Source organism: Centrocercus urophasianus, unplaced genomic scaffold (genome assembly GCF_019232065.1).
Source record: "Centrocercus urophasianus isolate 14NV4802_14NV808 unplaced genomic scaffold, USGS_Curo_1.0 seq_11, whole genome shotgun sequence".
Lineage (NCBI taxonomy): Eukaryota > Metazoa > Chordata > Aves > Galliformes > Phasianidae > Centrocercus > Centrocercus urophasianus.
In genome coordinates, this window is record NW_024884253.1 from 40,003,680 (window position 1) to 40,025,384 (window position 21,705).

Sequence of the window (21,705 nt, forward strand, 5' to 3'; positions counted from 1 at the left end):
TTCCTTCTGAATTTTTAGTGTATGACATGAAATACATACATACATACATATAATATACACATATATAGGCTAAAAGTCTCAGGATACTGCTTTCATAGCTTCCCCAGAAAGTTTTGTAATCGATCTTAAATCTGATCATCAACATGCATTATATCCCTCTAAACCTAAACACCATCTGGAAGACGTTAAAGAGTCATTTACACTGAGCATCCTCTGTGCTGCAGGACCCCAGAACAACATGCCAACTCCCTGAAACATGGCTTGGTTTCATAGTGCATCAAGCCATGTTTTAACATTTCCAAGCTGCTCTAGAGACTGAGGCTTTGCAGGGCTGTGAATTATAAGCTAACAAACAAACAAACAAAAAAAACCACTGAAATACACTTCAGCCCAGCTAGCACTAGCACAGCAGTTGTGCAGAAACCACGCTGAATGCTCCAGCTGGGTGCTATAATGCAGATTTTAGTAATACCTGTGTAGAAAGTTCATGAGTTAATGCAGACGTTGAGCAAAAATACAAATACCTAAGCAGGGAAAATGAAGTGAATCCCTATGCGTGCATGTCACAGAATTTGTACACAGACACAATTGACATGCAGAACTCCTCACCACCCAGTGTCCCTCAGAAGAGTAGCTCTTCATGCAGAAAGCCACTGGCCATCATCAGTGTCATGAAGTTCTCCCACAAATCCCAAGCCATCACAACAGCACAAAGCCTCACACACCAACAGCTGTATAGCACATGGCCTTCAGTTCTTCAGGATGAGAGGTAGAGAACCAGAAAGCATCCCTAAGGCAACCACATACTCTCACAAGGAGCATGCCAATGGAGGTATGGTACCAACTACAGCAGTTGCTGTGCAAAAAATACCCAGTTGCAGTAACCAGGTTATCTGCAAAGAAAGCATCACAGTCTAGCATTTCAAACTGCTGAACCGCATGCTCTTTTTATGAGATAGCCACTTACTAAATGTAAGGGAGAAAGGGAAACATCTCAGCCTTTTCCCTTGCATAAAAATCCTTAAAGGTGAAACATCTCTGAGCTGGAGTCCAAATTTACAACTTCATAAGTCTACCGGGAATTTTCAAACGTAGGAAGTTAAAAAAAAATAAAATAAAATTCTGCATTTTCTGCACCTCAAAAGCTCACATAAGTACAGTTAGGACAGAAATTACACTTCAGGTTGCATTTGCTTTTCTGTATACATTTACAATTTCTGGCTACTAATAATTTATATAGCTTGTGTACTTGGTGTTTTTTAAATGCAAGCCCTCTATAGTCTTCTTTGCCTGACTCTTATTTTGAATATACGCTCTTGTAGCAGCCAAACAATCCTGAAAAAGCATGTTACAAGTTCACTTGGTATTCCCCATAGATGAAAAATAGCCTTAGTAAAGAAAATTCACTTATAAGCTATTTAGTCAGAATTGTTTTTAAGAAGCCACTGTGTATGTATTACAAAAATAGCACGAATCCCATGAAACAACCAGTGTCATAATTCATTTAAAGCTCTTATTCTCCGTGCGTATGGGTGTTGCACATAAGGCTCTAATACATTAAATCCTTTCAGTTTTTCTTCTATTATTCTTCACTCATCTGTATCAAATTAAATGCTCCCAAGTTTAATGCCCAGCTAAAGGCAATGCACACTATGCCTTACATTATAAGCATGGATCATAAACTTGATATTCTGGCTAAAAATCTTAAGGGAAGTCAAACATGGAGACCAAAACTGACTAAATGACACACACCTAAAGCACAGGGAATATTTCTGGTTTGAAATGCTTGGGGAGATTTTCCCTCTTGTGTTGCCAAAACTAAATTACCAGAGGAGCTACACACTAAATTTAGACTCTTGGAGGCTGCATCCATCCATAACCTGGCCTTTTTGGCACATCACAACTACTGCAGGCATTCAGAAAGCTCAGGGGATGCTACACATTGCTCGGCCTACTTAGCAAGGACAAAAACACATGTAGGACTCATGAAGAATACAAATACTTTATGAGTAATCCAGCCTTTTCCTTGGCTGCTTCTCATCTTAGCTCTGTTCCTGTAACTGGCAATAGGGGAACAAGCTGCTACTTCCATAGCACGCATATTACTAGAGCTACTTTTTCACGCAGCAATAAGTGGAAAGAAAAGAAAAAAAAAAAAAAAGGACCAACTGTCTTTTCCTTACTGCAATCAGTAGTGTTAAGCTTTAGGTATACTCTTCAGATCAGAATAAAGCCCTCTAGGAAAGGCAGAATGTCGTATTACTCCTTATTGTTTTAGTTCAGATTGTCCACAATTACTTCCAGGCTGGCTGCAAAGTGTAGGCACACACAGAGTCTCACAGTGAGATGCTAAAGATGGCTGTAAGGCACATCTAGGTGGCTCATGTCTCCTAAAAGCCTCTGAGATTGATGTCCGGACCTAGCATCCTTAACCCCCCTGCCCTGGTTTTGCATTTAGCTTTTTCTGAACTTTTGATTACTCCTTGTTAACAAAAAGGAACAAAACCTGAATGCTTGTAAAACAGCACGACAAATCTTAATGCCTTTTTTCTTAAAAAGAAGAAAAGGCCCACGCAATTTTACGAGGGGTAATAAAATTTCAGTGGCAGTGGCTCTGAAGTCCACTGTTAGTGCCATGACATGCATCACAGTGTTACAGAGGTTCCCACATATTCCTTCCCTTTCAAGTCCTTGAGAAATGCTCATATTTTATGGAAGCTCATACTAGGCTGCCAAGAAGGCTGCCAGCACTTTAAGAAGCATCAGCCAGAGGAATACCAGAAGGAATGGCCACAGCTGCTCCCAGTCTGTGGCCATGCTGTGCCTGTGGTGTCTGCCCACAAGCTGGCTGGTGGTTTTTTGCTACCGTTTCACTTAGTGTAATCTGCAGGATGGCATCTCTCTCTGCATGAAATAAACTATTTGTAGTTTAAATAGTAAACTATACTAGATAAAGGTCCCCAAAATTTCTCCTCCGATTCCCTTCACTGCCTGCAAAGACATCCTGCAACAGCACGTGAGAGGTGAACTGTGCAGTCTCAGATGGAAAGGAACTTGTCAGTAAGACTTCTGTGTGCCAGTGCCTGCCATGATCCAGCAGACTTTAGCAGAATTCAGAAATGCAGAGACTAAAGTTTTGTGGAACAGAAACGATTGCGCCAGCAAGGAAGAATGCTTCTTGAGATAATGAAATATTGAATCCCATTTTGGCACTATAATGAACATAAATAAGAATCAAGCTGGACTATCAAATCAAATGGAGAAATTAAAGTTTACAGGTTTGACCCACTAAGATATGAACATAAAAGCAAGTAACAATAGCAATTAATACAGGAAGTTCTAAAGGAAGAAAAAAAATTAATTTTCCACAGGATGGAGTAAGAGCTCTAAATGAAACAACCTTTTTTCAGTCTTTCCCTTGTGGTATGTCCTAATATCCTCACTAGAGGTCACAGAAACAATTGTATAAGAAGCTGCATAATGAAATGGGACGGTTCTTTTGTGACTGTTTCCGTGCTTTTCCCCTGCTTGTCCCATCCAGCTAAAATCTCTCAATATGACTCTATTTAAATATTTTCCTCTTGTATTCTCAGTAATCAAAATTCTTTTAGATCACCTCCTCCCTATTTTGGGTAAGTTTTATTTATTTATTTATTTATTTAAAGCCCACACACATTTAGCTTGGTGGAGAATTCACTTCAAAAGCTTCCTTTCAACAATTTAAGAGCACATAAATAGCCATGCAGGAACAAGTCAATAACACGGCTAGTATAGTTCCTGTTTCAAACAATGTCAAACATGTATTTTATGATGAAAACACCCCTTTTCACACATCCTTCCATCTCCTTGTAAGTGTGTATATATATACACACACATACATCCCTATATAAACACACGCATGCCTGCACATCCCCACGTGTATATTTCCTCCATGCATAATTCACCAAAAGAAAATACTAACTTCCGGACCTGTAAATACAACAACAGCTAAATACAGTACTTCAGTTCCAAGCTTAATAATTGTCAGAAAGGTCATTTCCCACATTCTCTATCTTTAGTTACTCCGTTGCTATCAGTTTCTTGCAGGCACTTTAAACTGCTCCTCTTCAACCTTGTTTCACAGTCATTGTGCAATTCCTCAAGCATGCAAGATACATTACGCAGGTGAGATTTGTAAGAAAGAAGCAATTAAAGAATATGTTACAAGTTTGTCAGACTCAATTTTCTGTACTTTTCAGGGAACATCTATGCACAAAAAACATACCCAGAACACTAGGTAAAGTCACACATGACAGTGTAAGACCCCATTTCAACTGGACCACCAAGCAGCTGAAATGCGGTAATGTGGGTTCAGCTCTATGTATTTAGAGCATTGTCTTCATACGCAAGATAATCCCAGCATGTCATTTGTATGGAAGTAGCAATCTAACTAGATCTCCTCCAACACAAACATCTTCAAATTTAAAAATCACAGCAGGAAATCAGAAAGAATCACTCCCCAGGGCATCTGTAATCTCAGTAAAACACCAGCCTTTCCCTGTATCTTTCTAGTCATCATCTGGATACGGATCCTGTTCTTTAACACGTAACTTGCAGTTCCCACTCTGATTAATCAGACTGGCCAAAGTATTCAAACCATTACTCGTCTTTTAGGGTTCATTAACCCTAAAAAAAAATATATATATTTACTATAAGAGTTCAGTCACATTTGAAGTGAAACAGGCAGATTTCCTTGACAAACTTCTAAAGCAACTTACAGCAGCCTAAATGTTGATTTCCTCAAATGTGTATTTTCCTCCATGCTCACACATGTTATATTCTCCTGTAGAGTTCATACACCCGTTGAGTTTCAGGACCCTTACCCAGAAGGAACAGCTGCTGCAGAATTCTGTTCCTTGCGTTTTCAGGAGACTATTGGTCACTTTTTAGCTATGTACCACTCTCCATCTGTAAAGTTACCACCCTTGTAGCCTTAAAGTACACACAAAAAATCTTACTGCTATATTCTTCTACACAGTCAGCCTTTTTATTATTTCTATGCATCTCCTGCTACATTCCTCCTGTTCACCTATGTTACACTATCTCAAGGCACCTTATCTTTCCATGATTAAGATGAACACAAGAACTTTTCCTCTGTACATACATTGGTTTCTTTTCGTGGAGTAACTGCTTTATGTCAAAACTGGAAGTGATCTATTTTCAACAAATCAGACTTTTAAAGTGGATTTTAAATAAACATTTGTAGAACATGCAATATTTTCTTACCTGAACAGAGCTGTTCAACTTTTGTGTAGTTTAAAGCTAATATATCATTAACCCATGCGATGATGTCATGTCTGCTCATAGTCTCTTGGGTTATAGAGGTAGAGTACACGTTGACCGCCATTCCCCAGCTACAAGAAAAAAAAGACAGAAAAGTATTTTTGACATTTTGATCACTGTTTTCTAGATATATTGAATTCAGAATTCGTATTCAAAGAAAAAAAGGGAAAGTTGCATCACTCTGGAATCTTCCCTCCTTTATCAAGAAAGGTATCTTCTCATGTTATGAATGACGTACAGCCTTCTCCTCTTGTACTCTATGAGCACATTTCTCTTGATGTCAGTGTGAACTTAACTCACAAACCTACAGTATTATCCTTAATGCTGTCCAAGTCAGAACAAAAAGAGTCAAACATAGCCTAAAGATACAGAGACATAATTAGACCTGGGATTCCTCCATATAGTGCTGCACAAATACAGTGATTTGACATCTCTGCCTTTGTTTATGCTATTTTATTGCATGATGATCCAATTTCCCAGATCTGTATTTAATTTTTAGATAACTTCTAGAAGATGTAGCTGTTCTGCTTGCTCAAATACTGGTTTCTTCTTGGGATAGGGCTTTTTAGATGACTTACTTGGTACCTAGCAGTCACAGTGAACATGATACAATGAATGTTTTATAAACAAAAGTAGCAACTTCTACTCTGAAAATAACTCAGCTTTGCAACCCCAATTGTATGGCTGGGAAGCTGTTTTGTAGCCTGATGTCTCTAAATCATTAGAAACATTTCCTGTCAGCTTAAACTCATTTGTTCTTCTGCCAACATTATCCTCCAGCTCTAATGGCTTTTCTTCCTGAGCTGATTTCCTAATGTGTTGCAGAAAGCAATCAGAGCCTGTCCCAGTGCCCAGGTAGGCTAGAATAAACAAATCAATTCTCCAAGTCTTCTGCAAAGTCACATCTTCATTTGCTGGTCATTGCAGCAGGACCTCTGCAGCATAGCTGAGCAGATTTCCACAGCATTCAGAAAACCTTTCAGCAAGACTTGAAAAAACGGCACTTTGTGCTGAGTATCTGCTACCTGCATAGCCATATAATTGAAAATTATATATATAATTTTATAATTTTCACTTTGAATTAATAAGTTAATTAAGGTCCTTTTCTGTAAGTAGTTCTACTTCATAGTAGCATCTGTCCCCAAGTGCACTGACTTGAAATGCATATTACTGAATTTTATACCCTTTGATTCTACACTAGCCATATCCTTCTGTTGCAAGACACTGCTGAGATAAAAGGTGAGCATATTCATGTTCATCTCATCAACCGTTTCAAAGATCTGAGGCAAGATTTTCCAAGAAAAGAGCAAATATTGTTCTCAAAGCTAATCCAGGAAGTTCACTAGTAACGGGCCAAGAAAGACACATCTCAGAAACGATCAAATACCAAAAAAGCTTGCAATATTATTATTGAAAACAAATGGTTTGGTGAGGACTCCACACTTCTGTCCATAGTGACACCCTGTAGCTCCCACTGTACAGGTCAGATGTAGGGCCAGCTGAACTACCTCCACTGTAGACCTCAACCTTCTTCCTCAGTGAGAGACAGCAGGTCCTCTCTGGGATTTGAAGAGCACGTGGACTATTTCCACTGAGATTTTGCAAAGATATACCCGTTGAAAGCCTGATATACAATTCTGCAGAGAAAACCAAGACTGCCAGTAAACTCCACCCATTTCTAGGTATGTTGGAGCAACCTAGATAAAAATATTTATCAAACAAACAAGCAGGCCCCACCAGAGTAAATCTACCCTCAGTAATATTTAAGTCTATAACTACATACAGAATTAAAGTCCAAGATGACAAAGTTCCTAATGTATGCAACTTCCTATGAACAAAATTTTATGAGGTCATTTAAATTGTCCATACCTACTGACATTGAGAAGCCAGTCCCTTACTATTTGTCTTAAAGAAGAGAAGATTAAAAAAAAAAAAAAAAGGGGGCATGAAAGCCAGAAAGAGAAAGCAGGCCCCAAAAATTCATGCTCTGATAGTCAGGGCTATGCCTGCAGTGCCAGCAGTTCCCTCAGAACCAGGCTGCCCCTCTGCCCACTTCTGTATACATCCAAAGCTTAGAAGAAACCAGACTTCCCACAGCCTTCCTGTGGGCTCCTGGACAGCACAACTGAATGTGCAGTAACAGCTAGCAAAGGTTGTTCTCTTGGCATGCAGTAAGTGCTTGGACTGAGTTAAGAGCTAGGAATAATGTTTTAGAAATAAGGCGTGCCCTTTTATTTTTCAGACCAGGGTGGTTCATCATGGAAGCTCAGCTCCAACTCTGGGATCAAAGAGGGACTGGATATGTCCTCTCAAATTTAAAACATCATTTTAAGCACATTTTTCACTTTGTTTCATATAGATGAGAAAGGAACAGAAAGATACTAACTCCGTCACTACTAAAGTGATGTGTTAAATATTGTTTATAAAATCAGTTCAAGTAATAATTTAATAGTGAACTCAACGTTCACTTAAAATTCCAAATAGTGAGTTTGGTATGAAACCAGCAGTTCAATAAAGAACAGTGCACTCACTCTAAAGAAGTCAAAGATAATTGGACAGTAACATTTGAAATAAATCTATACTAATTTTAATTGCCGTCAACTTTTAATCATCCAACTTTTAATGGCCTCTTTAGGCTGGGCAGAAGTCAGAACATCCACTAGCTACTGGCAGTGAAACCAGTGAGGCTGCTCTGTTAAAGAGATCCAGAAATCCACACGCAGGAAGGAAGCAGGAATTCCCTCATCATACTGTTCCAAAAGCAACATCAAAAAGAAATACGTATTTTGCTGCAACTGACAGCAGAGCAAACAAGCTGCTTGCTGCACAGGATGGACAACGAGTAAATGAACAGCCATGAGTTTTAAAGCAATATCCTGAAAGATATGTAATATTACTCATGGTATGTTTGCAAGTGAAAGGAATTACGATGATCTACACATCAAACAAAAGCTCTGGCTACATTAAGAGACAACAGCTTTACATTTGTGTACACAGGTATAAATGAGGGAGCATCAATAAAATTTAAGTGATCTTAAGGAAAGTGAATAAGAATTTCTGTTTAAAAAGTTGTTAACTTCTGCTCATTTACTGACATTTACTCATGACAGCCTGCTAGCATGTCTGAGTCTTCCACGGCCCGTTCTTTAGGAAGAGGTCACAGGTCCCTGGCTGGCTTGTCCCTCACCCTCCCATGGACACGACACAGTTTGGATAAACACAGCTAGGAAAAGTTTTCTTAACAGAACATATATTCTGTTTTGGTACTCAGATACACACATACTCTGTCATGCAGACAGACCTTGCAGAAGAAAAAAAAGAAAAAGAAAACCCAGGCAGAAGAGTCACCATACAAAGCAATAGATGAAAATCCCCGTGCTTGAAACATGCGGCTGGAGGCAGGATCTTGTGGGTGACTCAGCGCCCTGCGTGCAGAGCTGCTCTGAGAAGCCTGCTCTGGATTCCACATGCTAACAAACATCTGCAACGTGACACACGTGGATAGCTGAGCAGGTGGAGCCCCATGGGCCCTGCGAATGGCTGAGAAGCGAACAGCTTCTTTGTATGGCCTGAAGCGCTGCCTCTTCCGAATACATTATTTATGTTTTCAACTGTTAGGTTTTCCCTTGTTTAGACTGAAGGCTCTCAAGCATAAGCCTGTGACGAGGCTTACAGAGGCCTGAAAATCAGCACCTACCTTCCTGGGATCTGTCAGTTCCCACCACCCGTGCAGATGCCCAGCGTTCCTACAGCAGCTAATACCAGGTACAGGCCAGCTGACTGCATCTCCAGCTTTCAGCATGCAGTAAAGGTTCAAAGCTTCCAGCTATCACAGTACTGCCCAGCCACAAAGGACTCCACCATATTTTACTTATTAGACACCAAAATTCAAAGCCACAATAAATACAGATAAGCTGCGAGTATCTTCACATTCTCCAGTCCACATCATAAAAATGCTTTTACACATGCATGTCTAGGTGCTATAGTGTTTAGCTCACAGGATATGTCGAGAGCTGAAAATCACGTATACTCTCAGGTAGTTCTCCAAATCAGAAGCATACTGGCTCAGCTTGCCCAATATTAAACACTGCCCCAAAAGCAGCATTACTTTTTAAGGCATCACAGGCAACACTTAACACTCAGCTACAGGTAACTGCAGCTCTTAAGGACAGCTTTGCAAGAGGCACATCCACTTTACTTGCCATGCTAGCAGCTCCTGACAGCAGAAACTGTCTTGTGCCAAACCTGTAACAATGACACAACTAGAAGGACCACAGCAATGTCAATATAGAGCACATGTGCAATCACCCTCCAGCCCACAGGCTTTCCTGGTCTGCACAGTTCAGCAAGGTATGATGAGGGACTTTCCAAGACAATAGCAAGCCTGTGCAACAGCACAAAGAGGAGCCTTCTGGAAGCTGGCACCGGAGAGCACCAGGATGGATAGATACTCTGAGCAGAACAAAAGCTCTTGCAACAAAAACAGCTGAAGCGGAAGAGGCGACAGAAAGTGAGGATGCAGTTCATTGAGGCAGCCCAAGCTTCTGCTAGAAAAGCATTGCAGGTGAAAGCGACTGCAAAATAAGGATTCCTGGAAGAAGAAACCCGGAAGCCCCAGCATCCGCATCCTTGCGGAAAGAAAATACGTCCTTCAATATAAACCTGCAATGGCAGCTGATTTGCTCACCTCTTTAGTATTCATTGCAGACAGCCATAACCATAATCATCAGAGGGCAGTTTCACACAAGGCTGTCTCTACTGTAAGGGTCCGGAGGATGGAAAAATAGCAAAAGGCACAGCATGATTTTACAAACACTGCCCTTACTCTCCCTTTTGACTGATGCTGCGCTCCTGTAGCAAAGCCAATAGCTGTGAACAGCTACCTCAAATCACAGAGCTCTGACTAAAGTGCTACTTGTAGCAAGCATTTTAAGAACTGTCTAGTCAGAAATGCAGTTAAAGATTGATCACAATGAACTATTGCCACAGAACACTGAGAAAACAATCCTCTGGTTGTAATATAGGGGGAAAATCTACACCATTCAGAAAGCAAAACTTTCTTGTGCCCTTATTCCCACATTACTAAATAGACCTATGTTAAAAGCCTTTTACTATCCATGTATCTCATTCACTTCTGAATGTCATTTTAGCTTCACAACGTGGATCTGACTAGGAGACCTAAAATGATTTGCAAAGCATGATACAGAGTCCAGAAAGAATGAAGCAAACCATGTATGTTTCAATGGTTTGAATCTTGCTACACTACCAGAAAAAAAAGCACATTTTGTATTGTTCTCACCGAAGTTCCCTGTTTAAATGCAAGTGTGGTTACAGTACAGATTGCTTTCACTGGATTAGCACATTTTATCTTTAAAGTTTTGTTCTTTTCAATTAGAGGCTGCCTGCCAGTGCTTGGATCTTCTGACCTACATAGATTTTTATGATGGGTCTCAAGGCCTGGTTTAGTCCCAAATCTAAAACACTCTTCTAAAGACCAGCGGTAACTCTGTTTTGTGGTACATAAGACCAAAGAAAATGTAATTAAAAAAAAAAAAAAAGCCCATTTTATCTGGGAGGCAGAAAAACAGAAAAACTCTAGTACTTTTGCAGACATTCAGTTTTCTCAAATCTGAAAAACACAACCAACAGTATTCAAACAACATGCACAATTTGAGCCCAAACCTCTGAGACAGTCCAGGAGCTCGCAATGTATTACATTGTCGACTGCTTACTTTCAGCAAAACAGTTTTAAGTTTATCCACTAACTGCTTATGAAATCAGGGCAGTCCACAGAAACAAAATAGAACAGTTCCAAGCTCTAAGAAAATACCTTAGTGCTTAGAATATTTTAGGGCACCTGAAGAGGAAAAGCCACATCTGCAGGCACAACTGATTTATCTATTTATTTATATCTGGCAGTTGTATTTGCAGTGCAAAAGCAACAGTTTTTTCAGATTACCTTCTCATTCCTTCATTCCTCCCACTGCCACGGAAGCTGTATGGCGATGAAATGCATAATGTCATGTCTCCACTTTGATACTAACAATACTAGCACTTAATTACAAGCTATTTTAATTTTGGCTGAAAGCGCATGCACATCCTGACAGAATCCCTTTCAATTTCTATTCATAAATGAATCCTAACTAAAAAAACGCTCTTGACAAAAGGCAGGAAAACATCAGCAGAGGTTGCCTTCTCTCAAAACAACAAAAGCCCAATGGAGAACGCCCCACCCGCTCAACTCTGTGCAGACAGCTGCTTGTTATCCTGGGGAGAGGCTGCACGAACCACAGTGTGAAACAACGCTACTACAAATTAAGAAGGTTTTTTTACTAATGAAGAACCACCAAAAGCTTTGAAGTGGGCTGAATGAGGAACATAAGCATGGCAGGCAGCAATGCTAAAATATTAACTACCTTTTCTTCCAGTTATTGTCCTCCCCCGCAAGGCTTTCAACTCTGAGATTTGAGGCTGGAATTGCTCCACTGATGCCCTGAAGGAAGATATTCAACCTGCACAGTTTTCACAATAGGATGGCAGCTACTTTGTCTTTTGCAATAAACACTGGAACAGTGGAGAAAAGAAGTTGATTCAGAGAAAAATAATTATCAGACTTCTGTTACATAACAAACCCAAGCCAATCAGGAATTGGGATAGGAAAGAAGATGGACGATCATTTTGTAACTAGAAAACCTTGGAAAAACCTGATGAATAAACAAACATTTAATCCTCCTTGAAACAAAGTCTCAATTTGCCACAACAAACATGGGAGCTTAAATTCTTCTTCTATTCATTTTAATCTCTTAGGGAAAACAGCAGATTACTAGGAATGTAGTACAGGATTTCCAAGATGACATAGGTAACAGCATTGCCGAGCACTATGGTGGAAAAAGGATTTGCAGGTGCCTCGAGATGAACAGATGAACCTTCTGTTTTATTGCTCCCACTGGATGCTGGATGAACAGTTACAGATTCACATGGCACATCCCAAGTGTTCGAGCAAATGCAGACTTGCTGTGACACGGAGTGTGGAGGAGGACTGGCCCCTTAACCCACTGCCCACCTGCACAGCACTCAAGCTGCTGGACACAGTGACAGGACAGCCCAGCAGTCACCACAAGGAACTCCTGTCCCTGGAAAGGGACAGAAATCATCACAAACCTTAGCTAAGGGAAAATAAGTGCTCTGGCAAGGGCACGTGTGCACCCAGACTGCTGGCACCCAAGGTGGGATCTGCAGTACAGCAGCACAGTTTCCGTACTGCTGTTGCTTTGGCCATTCCACCTTTTACGTCCAAAAAGCAGCATGCAGCCTATGAGCTCCAGCAGGGCTGGCATCCAGCTAGTCAGTAAGATGAAGTCACCAAATTAATTTAGCGCTGACCTATCTGCAGTCTGGCCACCCCCTCCATCCCTGCAATGTCCACACATTGGAGCAAGATGCCGACGCTTGCATGATGGCAGAAGAGATTTCATAACACCACGCAGGGGGTTGGCAGCCCCAGCTCGTGGCTGTGACACAGCATAGGTCTGAGAGAGATGGGACAGGAGGTTAAGCAGGGAAGGCAGCAGCTCACTGATCACAGGCAGCCACAGCTTGCCAACAGCACACACAACACTGCTGCTTACAGGGGGATGCCTCACTGGAAGGGCACTGCAGAGGCTGAGGAGAGAGACTGCAGCATGTCTCTCTGTAACACACTGCAGAGCATGGGGACCTTGCCACGCATCAGCTTTTCTCTCTTGTATGCGTAACAAAAGCAGATGCACACTGTTTTTGTGCGCTGTCTCTTCTAACCTTGATACATGCATGTTATTACAAGGAACAATACCTCCCAAGCAGGCAGTGTGGAGGTATACGGCACTGCACTTGGGGAAGGAGGAGCAGAATCACAGGTGCCACCCACACACTCATCCCTAGATGACAAGGATGGGTGCCAGTGCAGGGCCCACGGGACAGAGCCAGGCAGGCAGCCAGCACTAGAAAAGGAATAAAGGTGACGACACCGAGCCGGTGAAGAGACATTTATTTTAAGCCACCTTCACCCTGCAGTTGTAAACAAGCATGTGACAACAGATGAAGCAACACATAACCACGCAGGCTGCTTGCACCCATGTATCATCCTCTAAAACATGGCTCTGTATTTCTGTAACATAAGACAGTGCTCCAGCATGGTTGCCTAAGGCTCCCGCTACCACCACTGCTCAGGGCCACGGGACAAGCCCTGAGCTCTGCAGGGCACACATGGGCAAGTGGCTGGGACCAAGCAGTGCACAGCCATGGCACAACCCACACTTATGTTCCTGGCCAACACTGTGCTGCAGACCACCAAACCTGCTCACCAGCCTGCCTTTCTCTGGGTTCTGTGCTCAGCCTCTTCCTCATCTCTCTCTACCACAAATAAAAGTGAGACTGAAAATAATAACAGCTAAAAAAAATCTGAGTTTCGACATCTCTGTGTTTGTCGAAATAGGCCCATATAAAGATCCCTGTCTCTAGCTCATACAAACTCCTCACTGATCACTGTTAATGTCATAAAGGTTTTCACTACCAGCATTTCAGCCATGACACTTGCTTTTGGTATTGGACACCAAAGAAAGTCAACCTCTTCCCTCATTTTCATGAGTTAATCCCTTAACAGCCAAGGAGACGCTACGAAATTATTCTGGTGCTCAAAAATATTACCAGCAAATGACTTGTACTTAAGGATCAACCCTACTAAGGTCTGCCTAGGATAGGACTGAACTTTTAAGTGCTACTGCTTAACTGCTAAATTAATTTTAGAGCAACTAAAACTAGAATACGCTAATCCTTCATGAAGTAAATTGCCCTTTATGAACATGCTAGCTCAGCCATCTGTGATTTATGTAATGTATTATTATTTCTGCATGCCAGTGACCACAAACTTACATTACCTTTGCTGCACTACCAATGCAAGTGTCGAAATTACCAGGATAAAGTAAAGCTTCCCCCAAACTCTTATTTTAACCATACTGTTCTTTGAAGGTCTGCAAAGTCACTGTTTTCTTTCAGTTTTCAATTTTAAATATCTCCTGCCAAACTAAAGTGGCACATTCCCAAAGTTGTGCTTTTTTCCCAACCATTTTATTTAGATGCTGCTTACTGCTTTGATGCAACTGGAGTTCTAAGAACAGAATTACTGACAGTTACAACAGTCTTTATCTGTGAGCCCCAGCAAAGCCTTGCACCTTAAGCTAAGAGAAGCATAGATGCCCTGTTTAATAGGATTTGGCCTCCTTTCATGGAATATCTTGAGGTCAACTCCTAAAGTACATTGCTTCCAGCTGGCAAATGGTCACATTAGCAAATTCAACTCCCACAATAAACAAGACAAAAAAAAACTTTATTGCTTGAATTACCTTTAACTACACACAACTGCAATTAAGAAGTTAATAACCCATGCTGCAATGAGAATATTTGGCTTCTTCTGCCCTCTCAGTGCTGGTGTAGGTCATGAGATGAGACAGTTCTGCACCCCTCCCTGTAAACAAACGTCAGACTACGCATATATCTGATACAGCTTAACAGCCCAACATTTCCTGGAGATTAAACTTATCAATAATGTTAATATTTTCTACATTAAAATGTATACAAGTCGTTAAAAACTGAGGGAGTAATATATTAGCTCTTAACTTCAAAACATAATCCTTAATTGAAATGTAGATAATTAATCTTATGACGCAACAGAACTATTCTTGTGCTCCACTGTGCGTCAATGAACTTTTGGCCATTCCTGGGTAGCAAATTGCAGAAATTTCTCTCAGTGATTTGTGCGATGCAACAAGAAGTAATTAGTGCACTGCAGAAGCAGCAATACAACTTCTGCAAGAATTAAGATCAAAAACTATTGAACTGACATTGCATACACACATTTTTCTTTCCCATTTGAAACCTTTGACCACAGAACGATTTCATTTTGGTGACAGTACTAAGTGTGTTGCTACATATTACTTTTAAAGAAGCACTGGAACAGGTTGCCTGGAGGGGCGGTGGATGTCCCAGCCTTGGAAACATTCAAGATCAACCCAGACCAGGCTCTGAGCAATCTGATCTAGCTGTAGATGTCCCTGTTCATTGCAGGCGAGTTGGACTAGATGATTTTTAAGGGTCCCTTCAGACCCAAATTAATCTTTCACTTTAAAGTAGCTTGATACCATGACTTAATTTTGTGTGGTGCATTTTGAACTCAAGAGCTGTTTATGCCTCTTCAGGTTACCTAATATGATCATACTGTGATTGAGGCAGGCAAGGAACTCCAAAGATCACTTAGTCCAACCTCCCAGTGGCAACAGAGCCAACAAGAGAAGGCTGCTGATGGCACCATCTAGCCCAATGCAGGAGCCGATTCTAAATCTGTACCTTGTAACCTTTGAAACATTAATACAGGCAAGGACTGACGTGAACCCCAAATAATAATTCAGTCAAATATAATTCAAACTATTCTGCACAACATGGTTTTCAACAGGGCAGCTTTTTACAAGTGAATGCTGTCCATTACGGAAAATTTCTCTATTTATTCAGTCAATAATCATTTCACTGCCTCCATGCTCTCAACACTCCTACACAAAACAGCCTTTCTGTATATGAAAGCTCCCAATATATCATGGGTTACGTACTCTACTTCCATACAATCACTCTCAGATTCTGTCATTATTTTCATAAGTCATGATCTGTATAACACCGAATCTGTAAGTAAAGCAATGCACGTCCTGCTCCAAGTATTTCAGTACTTCCCATTCATGGTATTACTGGACTAACTCCGCAGAGATTAACCATTAGAAGTGAAGCCTAACAACCATGTAAAAATTGCCTAAAATGAATTTTCATCCCCCCGAAATTGTTTAATACATATTGCCAGCAAGCCCTCCTGAGAATCAACACTGCATTCCAGAGTGACAAGCAAGAATTTACATTCAAGTGCATCCTTGAATAATTGCAGCTGGTTGAGTAGGAAATTTGTACAGCTCTGAGAAGCCCTGCTGTAGAGGGAATATTCATTCCACTTACCCCTAAAGATAAAACTGAAGTCCCCTGATCTCTCTAACTACTTTCAGGGTTCCAAGAAACTTAATAATGAAAATTAAACCACTGAAACAATACACATAGCCACATGGAAAAACAGGAACATGCACTACCACACAACATCATGGCAGCAAAGTACACTATTCCCTTACTGTCTCACATGCTGGAGAATAAAGATCCATTTTGCACACAGAAGAAATCCCAAACGTAACCCAGACCAGGAATTCTTCAGTTTGCATAGCTTGCTTCAATATTGCTCCAGACTACACTTCAATTCACAAGAGCTCACCCCACTGCTGCTGCCTTGCCTCTCCATCTTCCATCACCTCACCCACATCTCAGATTGCTCCCTCCCCCAGACACCATGAGTCAGGCACGCAAGCCAGCCGCGTGCAAGACCAGAACATCAAGACCATGATCTGCATGGCATATTCCTCTCCAGGCACAACAATTTTGCACAGTCGTAGGATTTCCTCCGGAAGCTGCATCCTTAAGTCTCTACGCACCGATTAACATTTACATTTCCTGTTTAGATAGCACAACAAAACAGCAGATTTAATATGAAAGCACAACTCAATAAGCACAGAGTTCGATGCAAAGCAAGAAAACATTTCCACATAGATTAGCCAAGCCATGTAACGGGTGTGCTTTTGGTATACAGAGCCTTCTCTATCAAATATTTAGTGACTTAGTATGCCATCGGGAATTTAGACAAATTGTAGTAAAAAAAAAAAAATCATAAGCAGTTCTTCACTTTGAGTTAGATGAGTTAGCACGAGGACAGCAGAACTATGCTAAAAATAAACAAAAAGGCTGTTGTTTTTAAAAAACCTGAAGAGTTAAATGCATGTTCAGTAAACTTTTATAGCTGATACTCTCCTTCTCCTCCCATCTAATTATAATGAAACAATATGATGAAGATGCTTTATTGGTGAGTCAGGCAGCATGGATCCGAGCACGGCAAGACTCACACAGCTTTTCAGTGCTACGTTAGCACCGTCCCCGCAGAGACATGGATGTGTTCCATCTATACTCCCTGGCATTGATAGGGGCAGCAGGCGATCAGCAGCCCGAGCTGGGAACAAAGATCCAGTGGGACACACCAGGCACCCGCACGCAGCCCAATATTCACTGCTGTCACCGCTGTTACTGCACGCTGCGGCCTTCATGCCATCCCGTTCAGTGGTTCGTGTGATTGAGAACAGATGTGGTGCGACTGCTCGTTTTCAATTATCAAACAAAGGCTGAAAGTTGCATCCCCAAAATGAAAAGCTGGCACACACTTAATCTTCCTTACCAAGCCTCTGCTATAATTATCTTTGGGCATGAGGAAGGAGAAAAGACTGTCAAATTAACTAACCTCCCCACCCTCAGGCCCCAAAACCAAAACCTCTGAAGATATTTTTAAGAAGTCACTTATTTGAATGCCAAGGATTGAAATGCAAACCTACTACACTTGTGTTTTTTTCTTTTTTTTCCTTTCTCCTTACTGCCTCCAAAAACAATTTTTCCTATCTCAAGTGGTTACTCAGGCTTCTCCTCCTAGAACATTCCTGCAGCGCAGCCTGCCTGCACAGAGGGGGCTGTACCTCCCTTGCATTAGCTGCTCATGCAGCAAAGAAGGAACCCAAAAGAAAAGCTTCTATGGGGCATTCCTGGTCCACAGCCCTGCTTCCACATCACCAGTTTTTCATTGTTATCCAGGGAGACAGGACTGAAGCAAAACGCCTGTTTCGAGAAGTGGCGGCATCCAATTCAGTTCTATCTTAAATTTGCTCCTGTTTTTGTTAGCATGCAGGAAATACTGCTGTTGCTATGCAACCCAGAAAGGTTAAAAAAAAAAAAAAAAAAAAAAAAAAAAAAAAAAAAAAAAAAAAAAACAAAAAAAAAAAAAAAAAAAAAAAAAAAAAAAAAAAAAAAAAAAAAAAATAAAAAAAAAAAAAAAAAAAAAAAAAAAAAAAAAAAAAAAAAAAAAAAAGCCAACAAAAAACCAACAACACCCACCATGTACTAAAATAGGGCCCAGCCTCCTGCCTAGAGGATGCTCTGGAAACCCACAGAGGTTGGGTGCAGTTCGGATGTTCACAGATGCCCCTGGAGCTGCACAAGACCAGGTTGGATGGGGCCCTGCGCAGCCTGATCTGGTGGGTGGCAGCCCCTACCCATGGCTAGGGGTTGGGACCAGATGACCTTCGAGGTCCCTTCCAAGCCACGCCATCCTGTGATTCTCCTTGGTGAGAGTGCCTACGTGCATGCTGCAGAGATGGTTCTGCCTGAAAGCACCTCGTTCCCTTGCACAAATTGGGCTGTCCGGCATGGAACATCTCTGCTTCAAACCCCCCAAACAGCACTGAGCAGACCAATCCTCCCCAGCGTGGGCTTGCAGGCAATTCCCAGTCAGCATGAAGCAGTTTCCCTCCTTGCTTTTTTTGAGAGTAGAGCCTGACCAGCACAATTCTCTCTGGGCAGAGCACTCCCTAATCACAAAACAAGATTACAGATGAGCAGCCGCAGTAGAGGCAGGAAGCCAGCTTTATGAAAGTGAAAGAAAAGAGAAGGGTCTGAGCTGAAACACAACGGCTTTCTTCAGGGTCCCTGCTTCTCTCAGGGAGCAATGAACACTGTGCTGCCCTCTGGGTGCTTGCAAGGCAAGGACTTATCACAAATGCAGTTGTTAGAGAAGCACAGGCCACATTTGTAGGGTGTGGTCTCTTACAAACATTTCCAATGGCCTTTCTTATGCTTCCACTGCAACCTAGGATGGAACTTATGACCTGAAATTGCAGCAGTTAGGCCAAGAGTAAACACCTCTGGAAATAACATGCCAAGTTACTAATGTGGTTAGCAGCATTTGCTCCAGGAGCATTTACAGTATCAGCAGACAACAACAACTCGCTGCATTTTACTCAGTCTCCTTTCCACAAGTTCTCAACAAGTCTGGACCTTGAACTATTAACATCGTCCACACAAATCGTCTTTTTTTTCTTACTTCAGTGGAATCATTCACTCACTGCACCCAGCAGAGCACAGCTTTGGAGTGAGCAGTGCCTCCTGCCCAAAGCAGGGTGCAGCAGCACATCCGCTCCATGCAAGTCCATAGCTGCACAGAAGGAACAGGCACTCAAAGAGCAGTTTCCAAGAAGATGACTAAGGAGAACCAAGCATCTTAAGGAGATACCTTCAGAAATGTACATAGAATCCCTTGACTTAGAAGAAACCTTTAAGGGTCATCTATTCCAACTCCCCTGCAACGAACAGAGCTTCGAAAAAATACGGTGAGCTGATCAGCCATACAGAATACTTCAACTCTGCCAAGAACCACTGCAGACATGCTTACTTGAGAACAATTCTCCACCCAGCTGTTGATTTGGTTTCTCACTGAATTTTTTCAGTCTTTTTTGAACACAGAAAAGAAACTATACTTAAATTTAATGCTGTTCTCCAAAACAAGTACAAACCTATTTCAGGCCAACAAAACAACACCTCACTTCCAACCACACTGTAAAGTTAGTCTCCTGATCTGGAACACATACAGCTGACACATGCAATTCCTTTCTTTGTGACAGAAGGAGCACGTGATCAGAGAAGTACAGATTCACTCTTATCATTAGTTATTATTACTTTCTGATTTTATTATTTACTGCAGAAGACAACATCTCCCCGCGACTGCATTTTACACCAAAGCAACTGGTTTCCATTTACCAACTAAGTGAGGGTGGAGGAGAAACTTAACACCTCTGGCCTGTATGTCCCAGTCTGCAAAACATAATATGTGCTCTGGACAGCTTGTAAGGACTATTTGTGGCTTCACACAGCACAAGGCTGGGACTCATGTGGTGTGGGTTCAGTTCCTCGCTGCACTCTCAGTATGATGGTAACACCAGGGAATCCCTCTCATGTCAGATTCCTGACTTGCAAATTGGTACCAAGTTTACCTTGTTCAAACTTCATCAGGATTCACAGGCAGCTCAACTGGCAGGAGCTGGATATTTCAGAAGGAAAGCTTCATGAAGTACTTTGAGCTATAGATTGAAAGCTAAGCATCTTCTCTCTCCAGTGAGAGCGAACCTACAGATCTAGGTGCCATGACTCTGCAGGACAGGGTGGGTTTCCACAAGGAGCCAAAGTAGGATTCTTTAATTGAGTTATTCCTTTTATACGTTAAAGGTTTGTTTCTAAAATAATTTTAATTGGATTGCTTACCTCCCCAAAATAGAATGCAATATTAGCATTATCTGCCCTGCATTCTTGTATATTCCCATAGACGGGCAGAAGGATGCAAAGCCATGCAAGGCGCCTTGTGCTGGGAAGAATTTGCCTTTCATACAGATGCTGCACAAGTTCATGCTTTCTGGAAAATTGGGCAATTGATGCAATTATTTTTGTCATCATGTGCTCAATACAGCTGCCTCACAAAATGCCTTTCCTAGACATAGCTCAGTGCAGGGTGAAGCAGACAGAAGGACTAGCAAATCGACTTGTTGATAGCTGCTGGAGACTGTACTTACGCGCTGCAAAAGAATAATGGAGAACTCCATTCAAGGGAGGTTTTCCAGAAGAGCCTTCTGAAGGCAAGCAGTGAGATTGCAAGCTGCAGCACCTAGGGTGCATGCTAGAATAACTGAAGGTTGGCTTGCAATGAATTGTCGTGCGTCCACCTCATATTTCTGCTCAGCAGTGCAGTGGAAACACAGCTTTCCTCAACCATAGAGCTAGTTAGTGCCGAGCAGTCATTTAGGGATAGGAAGCAAAGGCTCCATTTTTTCCTGCCAACAGATACAGCTCTTCACAAAAGCAAACAACAACACCGAGAGCACGCACCGCCTCGGCACCGCAGCTCCGCGCTCCACGCACGCACCGGGGCTGCGCTACAGAGGCAGGACCAGGCTCGGGGGCGGCACGGCTCAGCTCCGCGGTGCAGCCCGGCCGCGCCCGGCTCCCGGCAGCCTTCCCCGCCCCACGGCAAGGCGCTAGTACCGAGCCCTCCGCCGGCTGTCAGCGGCCGGCAGCGCCCGCCGGAGCCGCAGACGTTGCGGTTCTCCTCGGAGAAGCGCCGCTGCGACCCAGCGCAGCCCGCCCCGGGGCCGCTGCCCGCGGGCAGCCCCATTTCCTGCTCCAGGGGCGTTCCCTGCAGAGGCTCCGCTCGCTGTCAGCGCGCAGCATCCGAGCGGCCGTGCCCGGCCCCGGAGCCGCGACCCGCAGCGAACAATGCCACCGGGCGCGGGGCTGCGACAAAGCGGCGGGCCCGCACCCCTAGGAGCAGGGCTGGGCTGGGGGCCGCGCCCGGCGCTGCGGTTCCCTGCGCGACTGACGGGCGGGTTCTTTCTTCCCCCTCCTTCG

General features: G+C 42.4%; 1 protein-coding gene across 2 annotated transcripts in view; it reads right to left on the minus strand.

The window, feature by feature from the left end:
* The window catches only part of MAPRE2 (microtubule associated protein RP/EB family member 2), a 51,771-nt gene that overhangs the window by 29,490 nt on the left and 576 nt on the right, over nucleotides 1–21,705 (minus strand). The window contains exon 2 of one of the 2 annotated variants that reach the window (XM_042808683.1): nucleotides 5,266–5,393. The exons of the other annotated variant lie outside the window; for it this stretch is intronic. Coding sequence (XP_042664617.1) covers nucleotides 5,266–5,393 — 128 coding nt within the window. The remainder of the gene's footprint in view (nucleotides 1–5,265; nucleotides 5,394–21,705) is intronic. 2 annotated transcript variants of the gene reach the window in all.